Consider the following 13488-nt stretch of genomic DNA (forward strand, 5'->3'; position numbering starts at 1 on the left):
CCAGAGGAGGAAGGTTGGCCAAAGTGGTACCATGGTGGACTTAAACAGGACTAACCCTTTCTCCTCCTAATTCTTCCTCTTCTTCAGGACTATGCCAACCTGCCCAGTAGTGGCAGCAGTGAGGAGGAAGACAGTGTCAGTGAGCCCCTGGACTGCTGTGACCAAGTGGACAGCAGCCAGCCCCTACTGCAGGCCAACAACTATCAGTTTTGTTAAGAAAGTCAGTGCCTTTTTGAAAGGGTCAACTTGGGGCATGAAGAGACACTCAATGATTCAGTTATTCCATGGAGGGGGCTGGGTCCAATTTTGAAGCTCAGGTATATAAAAAGGCTAGTTTTTCCCCTGGGAATTTGGTGATTTTTGCATACCAGGATCAGAGTGGCATATGGAGGCAGTGCTTGTCTACATCCTCCTCAACCCAGTGGTGCTGTAATAGCCTATATTTTACCAGCTATTGCTAAATATCATCCCAGCAACTTTATCCTCCTCTCCTCTCCTCCCCTCCCTGACCCCCCATCCCCAAAACAGTAAATAATTTCTACCTTCATGGCTAAGAATTCCTCTCCTCATTCCCTATGGAAGGCTGTAAAGCTACTTAATTGGGTGTGAGATACAAGGCCCAATCAATGCTGGAGAGGGAGCATGGCCTTAAGGTCCATGGGATGAAGAATCTGAAAGACCCGGAATAGAACCCTACCTTAAACACTTCCTAGCTATATGGCCCAAGACAAAGAACTGCTCTCTCATCTATAAAATTAAGTTGGATTCTATTAACTCCTAAATTCCTGCCAGATTTAAATCTACAAGCCAGGGGTGGCTAGGTGATGCAGTGGATAGAGCACCAGCCCTGGAGTCAGGAGTACTTGAGTTTGAATCTGGCCTCAGACAATAATTACCTAGCTGTGTGGCCTTGGGCAAGCCACTTAACCCCATTGCCTTGCAAAAAAACCTAAAAATAAAAAATATATATAAATCTACAAGCCAATGGGAACAGGTACAGGCCTGGATAGGCAGGATACAGGGTAAAGAAAGAAATCACCATGATCAGAGAGTGGCAAGCAACACTAGTAGCAAAGGCCAGTTCTCAAAGAGGCCATACTTCCTATCACCATCCCCTTCCCCACTACCCCCTCCCCCACCTCAGTTCAAAGCTTAAATGTAGCATTTCTGCCACAAATAACTCTAGGGATGCATTTCCTTGGAGAGGCAACATAGCAAATTAATTTTGAGATAGTTTGTTTTTGTTGTTTTATTTGGACTCCTAGGCTTCCTTCCATAGCTTTTTAGTCCCTCTTTGGGTTACTTTGGCATTACGAAGTCCAAGGTTTAATAACATTAGGGCTTACACTCTTTACCCTTGCTTTGAGGACTAGCTAACCTTGGCAGTTAGCTGGGAAGATCTGAAATGTATCTAAAAGGGGCGGCTGGGTGGCGCAGTGGATAAGAGCACTGGCCCTGGAGTCAGGAGTACCTGAGTTCAAATTCTGTCTCAGACACTTAATAATTACCTGGCTGTGTGGCCTTGGGCAAGCCACTTAACCCCATTGCCTTGCAAAAAAAAAAAATGTATCTAAAAGCATTAAACTAAGCTGCTTACTTTTAACTAACAGTCACCTCACAGGATGTCAAGGTCAAGATTAAACTAACAACATTAACTCAATCAAGTCTCTTGATTTCTTTCAAATTAAAAAAACAAAACAAAACAAAACAGAAGCATGAAGCAAGCCCTATCTCTACTCTTTTCCCAAAGGCTGAAACTCCTTCCTACTGGGTCTGGTCCTTTCCCCTGGAGGTACATATACAGTTCCTTCTAATCTTGACCCTTTATGCTGGTGATACCCTCTAAGTTATCAAAATAACTGCCACAATTCCAAAGGATAAAACACAATGTTAGGTCTAGGGTGGCCACTGGCACAGACAACCTATTGAGAAGGGATAAGGTGTCTGCAAGGTTAAAAAAGTTAACCTAGAGGTGGCTCAGATCCTAGGTCCAGTTTCTATATAGGTATAAACATCACTCTGTCCCTTTGGGAATGGCTCAATGTGATCCATCCTAATCCCTGGTGCCGGGCTACCCACTTACCAACATAGCTCCCACATGAGTGACATCTTCCCCATACAAAGATCACAATCTGACTTCTGCTTCACCCCAAAATGGATAATTTATTAAACTTTATCATTTGGGAAAAAAATCAACTCCTCAAATAAATTAATCAAAAAATGACAGATTCCCATACCAAAATGGCCTCAGATGTGTGGACCAGTTCTGCCATTCTTACAGTCCAGCCTGCTTCCCCTTCATGGAAGGGATGTTCACTAGCACAACATGCGTGCCACAGCTTCTCTGCCCTTGACCTCATCCTCCCCCATCCTCCGGTCCCATGGCAACCCTAGACGATCAGTGGCTAAGTCCCCATCAGCAGAGTGATATGGGAATGTAGAGGAGGATGCAGCTGGAAAGAAAAGGAAGTGGGGGGATTCTCTCTTCCTCAAAGCTACAGTTGGGAATGATGTAGGCAGACCCAAGAAACAGAAATGGGTGAAGCTGAGTGCTCCTAGGCCAGCTCCTAGACCTCTTTCAGGAGAGGACTCTCTGGCTTCCCACTGCTGCTCCCTAAAGTTGCTTCCAGATTTGGTTTCTATTTTAAGAAAAGACTCAGGCCATGAATAAGACATAGCACCAGAAGAATAAAGTGCCCATAGGGGTGGAAGCTGGAAATCACAGCACTCACAAGCCTGATTGAACCATGCAAAAGCCCTGCAGGTCTCTAGACGTCCTCTCTCAAAGTCAAAGAATGGAAAAAAAAATATTTAAGGGAAACTTCCTAAAAACAGGGCCATGACATGGCCAGTCTGGGATAGCAAACGTTCACCCCAGCAGGAAGGACTCCCTCAGAAACAGTCTGTTTCTTGGCTTCCTATCCAATCCACTGCTTCCCCCATTATGTAGATGGGAGTCCAACTCTTGGAAAACTGGGTTCCTAGGGTAGGAGGTGGGGATTGGAGGTGAGCAGAGGCTCACAGTTACAGACTGGCTTTGACATCCTAAGTGCTATTCCATGACTGGAAGTAGATTCTGGAGCATCTACCACCAACAAATGAAGGTGGTATATAGCTCTATAAGGAAACAGTCCCTACAGGGGGCTTCTTGCCTGCCTGGAGAACAGACAGAAGCACATGGCTCTTTGGTCATCACAAGCAGTCCAAGGCAAATGGCCTCTCTCTTCTGGGAAGGTGGAGGGGAGTCACTGCCATCCCACCAGATGTATCTGCCTGGGGGCATCCCCCCAACTATGGCTTGAGACAGAAGAAGCAGTGCCTTCAGGGATGAATGCTTATTCAGAAGCCTCCCTTTCCTCCCCCTGAGGATCCAAATCTTCTTCCTCAATCTCAGTCTTGATCTGTGCCACCCCCAATCGATAGAGAGTATCTCGGATCACCACCTCTCCTGGCTGGCAGCTCTGAACAATGTCCTGAATCTGCCGGTTGACAATCTCTCTGCTGGTGAGGAAGTCTATGAGGCGGTTGTAGAGGTAATAATGAGTAGCATTATCAAAGGTGACAGGCCTCTGGCGAATGTTGCTTGTCTTGCTGTCTGCAATGGCAGTGAGGACAGCTTCATAAGGTTCCAACTCTCGGCAGAGGGAGAGAGAGTGGTGCCTGGAGCTGGGGTCATTGGGGTTGTTTGGATCTGTCCCAGTGTGAACAATGCGCCGGGTGGTGGTTTTGGTAATGGGGTGCTGGACTGAGTGCTCAGCTACTGTCATATCCACAGTGTAGTGTCGGTCCAAAAGTTCTGGGCAGGACATGTACTGCAACACAGAGGGAAAGTCACATTCACAACAGAAAATTATTAGTAAATTCAGGCCAAGGACAAAATGGAAGAGGGAAAGATGTTTACTAGATAGATATGTTCTTCCCTAGGCTGGGTCAGATCCTGAGGAGGAGTAGAGAAAGGGAGGAAATAGGTGGGGGGTGGGGGTAGAAATCCTCAACCTACATCAGTATGTCTTTAATACTTCATGGTACTAGGTTTTAGTTGCCGTAGGCATTTCTTCCTCCCACTGCTGATTCTAACTTCTTCATGCCTTTGAAAATAGTCTATATGAATTGCTGCAGCCAAAGTAAATTTTGTCAGCTCTCTGCCTGTATCCATAAACTTTTCTGCCAGAGTTGACATTCTTTTGGAAGAATTTTTGAGAGTCCCCTCTACACGATGATAATGTATCATTGCACTGTGTCTTACTAGTGAAATGAGAAAGGGCAAAAAGGGGAAGGAAATTTAGCATGAAACTGAGGGACTGACTGACTTGTGCTTCCACCTGAGTCCCTTAGTAAATATTTAGCATAAACATCAGCTATGGAATGACTGTCATATATTACTCCCAATATCCCACAAAGCAAGCAACAAGCTCTGTTCTTAGTACTCTACTGTCTTAAAAATTCATATAGTAACAGTATATTGTAATGGAAAAGTAACTAGAATGAAAGTCAATAAACGTGGGTTCTCTTGATAGCCATGCTCTGCTGCTAATTGACCGTATGATCTTGGCTGAGTCACTTTTTGCACCCAAAAGGAACCAGAAGAAATGAGACAAGGTTAAAGGTTGATAATTGGGTTCAACCTGAACCAGGTCCCAGGCAGATTGGTTCTTTGTGGCCCAGGGTCCCTTAGTTGACTCACTGTTGGAGGCTCTGTGGGGCTGGAGAAGCAGCCCTGGTTCCTCCCCCACATCTGGTTGGTCAACTCTGGGTAGCACAAGTCAGCACACAAGGACACTGGTGTAGCGAGATCCACCACATAGACCGGAGGCCAATGGCGTGAGGAGGTTAGGAGGTCCACATGATCACGAGCACTTTCCCCTCGAACCAGATACTTGGAACCACATATCACCTGAGGTCAGAAGACATAAGACCCAGATGAGGGAACACTTTACCAGAATCAGTCTAAGGAATAGAGCAAGGACTATGAATATACAAAACAGTTGCTACTTTCCAAAATTGAAAAAAAAAATCAAATCTGAAGAGAGAGGCTTCAAATCAGTACAAATTCTGCATCCACCCTCCTTCCACTCTTCCCTCCTAACTAGTTTCCTCTCTAAGTGAAGCTACTAGATTTGAATCTTATGAGCCATCTAGTGGCATGATGAAGCAAATGCTATCATAGGCTCTCATACTGGCCATGTTCCAATTCTATGCTATTCTAGAAGAGTTAGTTTGACATCTCTGCAGAAAGACCAGATGGTGAATCTCACGTCATTATGCTACAACTGCGGATGACCCTACAATCAAGGAACTGAGTCCCTTCCCCCAACTAGTGACCCTGATGGTTTCCTTACCTGGTGAGGACACACCTTGTAGATTTTGCCCCCTGTGAGGTGGGATGGAGGTTGTCGAGCTCCACCCCCATTCTGTATAGATTCATAAAGAGTCAACAAGGCGTAACAGAGTTGATCCTGGAGAACAAAAGGAAAGACAATAGAAATCGTGACTTCAGAATTTGGATCCAGGACTTGCTTAGTGATGATTTCTTCTAAAGATCTTATCTAGGGTCAGCCAGGTGGTACAATAGATAGAGCACTGATCCTGGAGTCAGGAGGACCCGAGTTCAAATCCTACCTCAGACACTTAATAATTACCTAGCCATGTGACCTTGGGCAAGTCATTCAACCCCATTGCCTTTAAAAAACAAAAAAACAAAAAAGATCTTATATAAACTTCTGGCCCTGGTTGCTGTAGGACTAACTCATTGCTCTGTCTCACATCATATAAACCATAATACTCTCTTTACCAATACTCTGTGCTTTGCAGCATAAGAAAATAGGAGACTTGGAACCAGGGATATAAAAGAATCTTAAGTGTTTTTTTTAAATCACTAAAAATGAAATATCTGTATATTGTGGATTTTATTTCTACAAAACTCACATGAGATATGCCATAATAATTGTTTGGTTGGCTTCAGAGCCACCACCTAAAATCTTCTTGGGGGTCACAGCCTTGCAGCCAAAGCCCCAAGTGTCACCAATGTTGCTCACCAGAATTCTTTCCTACTAGTAGGTCATTAGCAGGAACATTCTGAGGCTGGTTTGGATGCAAAATACCTTATCAAAACATGAAGAGTTCTAAAGTTTACAAAAGAAAGAAGATTCATTCTGTTTAGTGAAGTTCATTTCTTTTCCAAGTTTTGATGCTGTGACCAATCTCATTTGGCAGTGCCCCAAAACTCTAGTGCTGAAAGAGAGACCTGCAATCTCTAGAAAAGCTCTTTGGAAGAGAGCTCATCAAGTTGAACTCACATCATCTGGTCATTTCATATAGGTCTGTCAGACACATTGGTGAGCATTTTAAAACTATGTGTCATAGGGGTGGCTAGGTGGTAGAGCGGATAGAGCACCAGCCCTGGAGTCAGGAGTACCTGAGTTCAAATCTGGCCTCAGACACTTAATGATTACGTAGCTATGTGGCCTTGGGCAAGTCACTTAACTCCATTGCCTTGCAAAACAAAAACAAAAATAAAAACTAAGGGTCTGTGGCCTTGCCTATAGCTCCCTATGTATTACACACTGTGGTCTCCAAGAGTACCTCTATGACTGCTAAATCACACCAATATAAATCCAACAGATAACCAGACATGTTCTTAAAAAGAAAAAAAGAAAGATTTCCCAAACTCCCATGTCAGTATTGGAGATCTGACATAGGACTACTGGTTCTCATTCCCTGCTCTTCTAGGAATTCCAAGAGGGTCAAGGGTTCCTAGTCAGTATATAAATGGCAAATGTGGTATATTTCCAACCATTGCTGTTTGTCTGTCTCTAGTTTAATGTATAAATACTTTTTGAATTCATATTTAGACAGACAATGGATATAAATTTTGTCTAGATAAGAGACCTGTAGGAAATGGCAATTCTAAACATAAGTTTTATTCAGGCTAAGAAAACGAGATTTGTACAATGTGAAAAGTCTGTATGACAAGAAGAGTAAATTTGTATGACAACAGGAAGTAGAAACAAAGTCTAATTCAGAAAATCTGATTGAAAGGCAGTTAGTCAACATAATCCGGGTCTCTCACTTGATCCCATCTCATTGGGAATCTGGTCATACAGACATGTTTTGAAGTACTTAAAATGGGAATAAAACTCTAGAAGAATGGCATAATGGTTTGCTATTGGTTCCTGCCATCCCTTCAGCATAGGGAAACACTATGGTTTTCATTTCTTTTAACTGCTAAATGAACCAGTATGCTGTCTTGAAGGAAGTCAGAAGGCTACAGTGAGGAGTAAAAAGACATGGAGTCAGGAGATGGGAGTGTCACATACAGAAGATAGCAAGAAGGCCAGTGCTGTTGAATATATATATGGAGGGGAGTAAAGCACAAGAGGACAGTAAGAGATACTAAGCAGAAGGCTGCTGAAACTACCTGAGTATGATATGATGAGAGCATCTCCCAGAACTGTGGCTACTCTAGTTGTTTGTCCTTTCTTTTCAAAGACCAGGACATCATGGAAATGGAGTCACGACAGGCAAATGAGTTGAATTTAAATGAGGGAGGGCTGTGCAAAGTCACTAGCCTCACTTTCTCTTCCAGAGTCATCAGGGTCCAGTGGTCAGACATGGATCAGGATGACTGGAGTTGGGAGAGCTGGCTGTGGTTCCCAAGTCTCAGTTTGACTGAGGCAATGCCCATTGGGTGATTAAGGCTGGGAAAGAAATAAATGAGGCAAAGAATAGCCTCTTCTATCTAAATAAATAAATAAAAAATCTAAGAGGGGTTATGTTAGGGAGATGCCAAATGACAAGATGTGTCAATAGATTGCATATCTGGAGTGAATACAAGGGAGAAATGAAGGACTACACAGAGTTTGCAAACCTGGGTTACTAGAAAGATGATGGTGCTCTTGACAAGAATATGAAGTTTGAAAAAAGAGTGAGCTGGTGGGGGGGGAGAAGCATGTTGAATTTGAGTTGTCTTTGGGAGTTTAAGATGTTCAAAAGGCTTGTAAATGAAGCAAGAAGAGTTCAGTAGAGGTGAAGGTTGGATGGAAAAATCTAGGAATCATCTTTGCAGAAATGTTAATTGAACACATGGAAGCTGAGCTGAGGAAATCAACAAAAGAGAGAAAAAAGAAGTTGGGTTAGGGTCCTTGTAGGACATCTGTGAGTAGAGATCATGATTAGATGAAGATCCATTAAAGGAGACTGAGGAGGGATCAGGATGGAGCAGTGTCACTAAAATCCAGAGAGAAGTATATCCAGAAGAAGATAATGGTGTCAAAGGCTACATTGAAGCAAACTGTATAGTCTTTCTTGTGCTTGGGAAAGCTAAACTAGGGCTTTTTCTTTTGACATATTTCTTCTCTTTATCTTAAAATTTTTTTTAATTCCTTAGAAAATAGCCCTGGGAAAAGGGTATCTGGAAAAAGACAAGGTTTTGTTCACTAAGGAAAAGTATACTTCATTTTTCTAAACAATTAAATTCAATTAAAACCATTCATTCTGACTAAGGCAAGCAAGCATCCAAGTTTTTACTCGGCTCACCTTCGTGTCTTCTGCCCCCCAGGGGATACCACACAGTCCCAAAAGGTGCTGCAGCTGTTCTTTGCTATAGGAGCCAATATCTTCCAGATTCAAAGTGCCTTCCTGAAGCAGCCTCACCAGGGAACTGCCATTACCTGTAAAAGGAAGAAGGGTAGGTAACAAGGAAAGACAAAGGATATCTGTCAGTCACAAGCAAAATAATGAGACTGGAAACAGGAAGCATTCTGGGTTCATATAGCAGTTAAAAGAAATGAAAAACAGCGTTTCCTTATGTTGAAGGGATGGCAGGAACCAACCATTACGCCATTCTTCTAGAGTTTTATTCCCATTTTAAGTACTTCAAAACATATCTGTATGACTAGATTCCCAATGAGATGGGATCAAGCCAGAGACCCAGATTAGTGCCATGCTGGTATATTACATTTCCTATTTCCAGGCCCTGAAAAAACAGAAAGCCCACAAGGGCAAATGATTACCCAAGGGGCTGAATTCTTACTTCATTCAATTTTCCTAGTCATTAACTAGAAAACCAGACTCCATCATCAATACTGAGCTGGCCAAATAACTCATATAACTTTGACTTGTATCTCTGAGTCAGAGAATACCTGGAAGGTTGACATCAAAGGTTTCAATGCTCCTACTTCAACTTCTGAAGTGCCACTCAGAAGTTTCTTCCATATGTAATTTTGTTCTACAACCTCTGCTTTTAAAGCTGAAGAAGTAGAAGAATACTTGCAGAGACCCCTTCAGTAGTCACTACCTTGCCAGAAATATTATTAGATGCTCTAGACATAATCCACTTGGGGATCAAAAACACTTTTTGGGCATTATCACTAGTTTGCCCTAAAGAGATAGATCTACGATCTCAACTTGGTTTTCCAAAGGATCACAAAATCCCTAGCCTTTAATGTTTGGTTCTGAGACAGCCTTACCAGGAACTGACTGTACTTCCAAGTTTTTGTCCTTTTCAGTGTTGACAACCACAGGGCCTCTCATCAATGGTGGGAAGAAGGGGGCGATGACAGAAGCATCAAATTTGGTGATAGGGATGCTGGCAGGGAATGCCATCTGTTCAATCACCTCAGTCTCCATTGTGGACCAGAAATCCTCTACATTCACCTCACTGGAGCCCAGGAACTCTGGCCAAGTGAACTAAAAGGTAAATTTGAAAATGGTCACTCAATTAGTAGATGCCTAATCTTAACAAGGAAGCCACATAATTATCTGAATTTCAAAACTTAATAATTATAAGGTTCTAATATTGAGGTCCAGCATACACCAACTAACTTATTTTGGAGAAGAGTAAAGATAATGTTGTTAAAAAGTGGGGTGAAGGAGACAAATACGATCCTTATTAAAACAGTAATTGGTGTTAGCAAAAAAAGAAGACATAGTGAGGAAAGAAGAGTTTTTCCACCTATTGAGAAGACAATTAAAGAGGCAGTTATTTTAAACCAAGCAGATCTTTGTCTATAAAAATCAAAAGCAGTTTCTTGATGCCAGGGATGGCTGATTAAACCAACAAATAAGAGTAATGAGAAATTGTTAGTGAGCATAATTAACATGCTCATTGACAAGCAGCCAACAGGAGGATGGATGCCAAAAGAAAAGACAGGCCTAAGCTGTGATTAAACCCTGAAAGGACTACAATATTAAGATAAAAAAAATAAAAATCATCAGCACAGCTTACAGTTTTGTTTTGCAATAATACATTTTTTGCTTACTTAATGCAGTAATACTTAAATCATATTTTTTGTTTATATTTTAAATGTAGGTCATATAATTTTAGATAAAAGTTGCTCCACAAGTGACCCTTAAGAAGTTTGATGTCTTCAAAGGATATTGAGGGAGTTAAATGAGAGGGGACTAAAAAGGGAGATCATGGAGGATGGTGGTAGTGGTGGTAGTGGCAGAATGATGCTGTGCTGAAGATTTGAAGAAACAAAAGAGAAGGGAGGGTAAAAGGAGGAATATACTAGAGTAGAAAGGAAAAGAATGGGACGGAACTTGCTATTTCTCTTAATTTGTGTGTGTGTGAGAAGACAACACAGACATAAGAGAAAGAGGTCAGGGGAACTGAGCATTAGATAAATCTCTTTTATCTGAAAGTGACAGAGAAGAGTTGAACATGCACATGTACACACAGTTTGTTAAAAAAAATACATTAAACTCAATAATATATCAAGAAGGGATGAGAGAGGGTAGCTTAAGAGGATGAATAACCAAGGGGAAGGAATATTCGCTAGCAAAACTAACTTGCTGATGATCCTGAAGGGGAGAATTGAAGGGGGGGGGGGTATAAGGAAGAAATGCAATAGAATCTAAGGGGGCACCTAAGATTGACACTCAGACAACTGGGAATGACTGAACAATTTGTGGCATAAAAATGCAATAAATGGTTTAAAAAAAGGAATAAATAGTTTCAGAGAATCCTTGGTAGAGTGGAAAAATAATATCAGTAATTGTAATGACAAATGAACAACAACTACATGAATTTATATGGCAACTACTATGGGCCAGGCACTGGGTAAATGCTTTACAAATATGATCTCATTTGATCCTTACAATACCCTGGAAGGTGGGTGCTGTCATTATTCCCATTATCCCAATTGAGGGAACTGAGGTTAAGAGGTCCTCCTGACTCCAAGCCAATGTTCTATCCCCTGTACCACCTATAGCTGCCCTCTAAAAGGTCTTTCTGACCCCAATCTGATTCTAATCTTGAATACGCTTCCTAGTTGCCCATAACCGACAAAATAGATTAATACAGAATGAAATAAACAGAATCAGAACATTTTAAACAAGAATATATAACAATGCAAAAAACAAACAAACAAAAAACCCACCCAACTCTGAAAGACTGAAGAACCATACATGACCAATCAGACCTTCGGAGGATCTATGATGAAGCATGTCACTCACTTCTAGACAGAGATGTTATGGACACAAAGAGCAGAAAGAGACATATTTCTTTCTGTACTGGCCATTGAACAGATTTGTTACTTGTTACAAGTGTTCCCCCCCCCCCCCCCATTTAACTGGGCAGGGGGGAGAGAGGGAGGGTAAATTACCCAAAGCCAAAAAAATGAGGGCCACTGAAACATTTTTTTAAAAATCATATAACAGAAGGAAGTTCAGAAATGTAGGATGGTTCTGAAAGTAATAAATAGAATTTACATTTTACACACTTTATATGCTAAATTTTTAGAAAGCAAGTACTGTGAAATGTAGCTTACAAAACTTCATATAGAATCTTCTTTCTGTTTTCTTCTCTGTGTAAGGAAATTCTTTTTAGTTAAGTTAAAAAAAATTTTAAAAAAAGGAATTTTAATTTTGAATATGTTTAGTTGGATATGCCTTCTGGTCATTCAGTATACCATGAGTGATCAAAAAGTTCAACACTCTTCAGACCAGAACCTTTCAGTGTGCTCTAAGGGTTATTCATTTGAACTTCTTTGCTTTGTTCTTCCCTATAAATCAGCTCTGTTGCAAAAGTAGGTTTAGGGACAGAACCTTAGTCAAGTTCTTTGGTTTGTCTTGGAGCAGACAGTTACCATAGCCAGAGCAGGTTTTCCTTTGAGCAGCTGAAGGACTCTTAAGGTTCCTACTGGAGCATTATAGTGGAGGACACCAAGAGCTTCCTAGTTAAAAATAGATGAGCATCAAAGCAAAGAGCTCATTAATTTACCTCCACATTTTTCAAAGCCAAAACATTCTCTTCATTTCTCTGGGCCATTTCTACTTTTGGGGCTACCCCACAAACGCCACAGATCATGTCATTGTAGTCTCGGACAGTAAGGCATTCAAATGCCCAGTAGCCACTGCAGAGCAACTCCTGAAGCTGACTCAGTTCTTCAGGACTCAATGTTTTCTCTGGAATGAGAACAAGATTACAATGAATTTCAAGCAAACATTAGATGTCTTCCAATGCAAATAAGTGTGAATCAGTTCTGATCCTTAGGAACAAGAATTATTTTCTGGAAAGAAGGCACAGTGATATGTTCTGAGGGCTATCTTCTTCCCATCCAATTCTACTGAAAACTAGTCTTCTAAGATTCAGGAAGCCTGCCTTCACTTTGATTTGAAGGGCTAACCTTAATCCAGTTGGGAAAGTCAAAAGAAGGCTAGGTGGAAATGTGGACCAATCTTAGTTTCTTGAAAAGACAAAAAAAAGGGCACATAAAGGAATACAAGGAGAATACTTCCCAAATGCTTCCAGTTTCTAGACCATTAATCCCTTGACCCATACTCGAAGAGACTTGAGTTAAGGATTCTTGGCATATGTTTTGCATTTTAGATGATGCCAATACTATACACGTCCCAGACAAGCAATCCTAAAAGATGAAGCTTTCAAAGTCTGGGGTGTCAACAGAAAGACTAGCTCAGCTCTGTAACTACAAAGTATAAGCATGGATGTTAACTTATTCCTTCTGGAATTTACTTATATTACAAGTATATGAGGATTTTCAAAATTGTCTAATTCGCAAGGGAAAAAAATAGCGAGGTAGAGTTCTGAGCCAATAGTACTTTTTTAAAGGGTGCATGTCCCCCTCTAAGGAAATGGACTTCAGAACTTTCTCATGATCTGAGATGCCCCCTTCCTCCAGGGTCTTACTTTTATAGGACTTAATACCTAGAAAATAGAGTTGGAGCAGACCAGAAATAGTGGATAGACCTTGCCCCTAACCCTCTAAAAGGGTCTACACAAAACACAGAAGCCAACTGAGTGATAAATTGACTATAGAGAACAGACCTCTCTAGTATGGGCTGGTAGAAAGGCAGACCCAAGCTGGCAACCAGGATCACTCACTGACAATGTGTTCATGGTCATCTTTCCATGTTGGGAAATAAAGGCATGACAAAGGACAGAGGGGGCAACAAAAATAGCTGGGGAGCTTTCCATGTAATTGAGCTACTTCCATCATACTGGGTATGCTTATCATAAAAAGAAAA

General features: G+C 41.5%; 2 protein-coding genes across 4 annotated transcripts in view; one reads left to right on the top strand and one right to left on the bottom strand.

Moving 5' to 3' along the window:
* The window catches only part of CSF1R (colony stimulating factor 1 receptor), a 48070-nt gene extending 41304 nt beyond the window's left edge, over positions 1-6766 (top strand). Inside the window, exon 21 of the mRNA XM_074212652.1 lies at positions 88-6766. Within this exon, the coding sequence (XP_074068753.1) occupies positions 88-216 (129 nt within the window). The 3' untranslated portion in view covers positions 217-6766. The remainder of the gene's footprint in view (positions 1-87) is intronic.
* The window catches only part of HMGXB3 (HMG-box containing 3), a 52055-nt gene continuing 40710 nt past the window's right edge, over positions 2144-13488 (bottom strand). For all 3 annotated transcript variants that reach the window (XM_074212650.1, XM_074212651.1, XM_074212649.1), the window contains 6 exons: positions 12224-12408; positions 9468-9687; positions 8536-8669; positions 5340-5456; positions 4685-4894; positions 2144-3812 (listed from right to left, as the gene is read on the bottom strand). In XM_074212650.1, coding sequence (XP_074068751.1) covers positions 3336-3812; positions 4685-4894; positions 5340-5456; positions 8536-8669; positions 9468-9687; positions 12224-12408 — 1343 coding nt within the window. In that variant the 3' untranslated portion in view covers positions 2144-3335. The remainder of the gene's footprint in view (positions 3813-4684; positions 4895-5339; positions 5457-8535; positions 8670-9467; positions 9688-12223; positions 12409-13488) is intronic.

Source organism: Macrotis lagotis, chromosome 1 (assembly GCF_037893015.1).
Source record: "Macrotis lagotis isolate mMagLag1 chromosome 1, bilby.v1.9.chrom.fasta, whole genome shotgun sequence".
Taxonomy (NCBI): domain Eukaryota; kingdom Metazoa; phylum Chordata; class Mammalia; order Peramelemorphia; family Peramelidae; genus Macrotis; species Macrotis lagotis.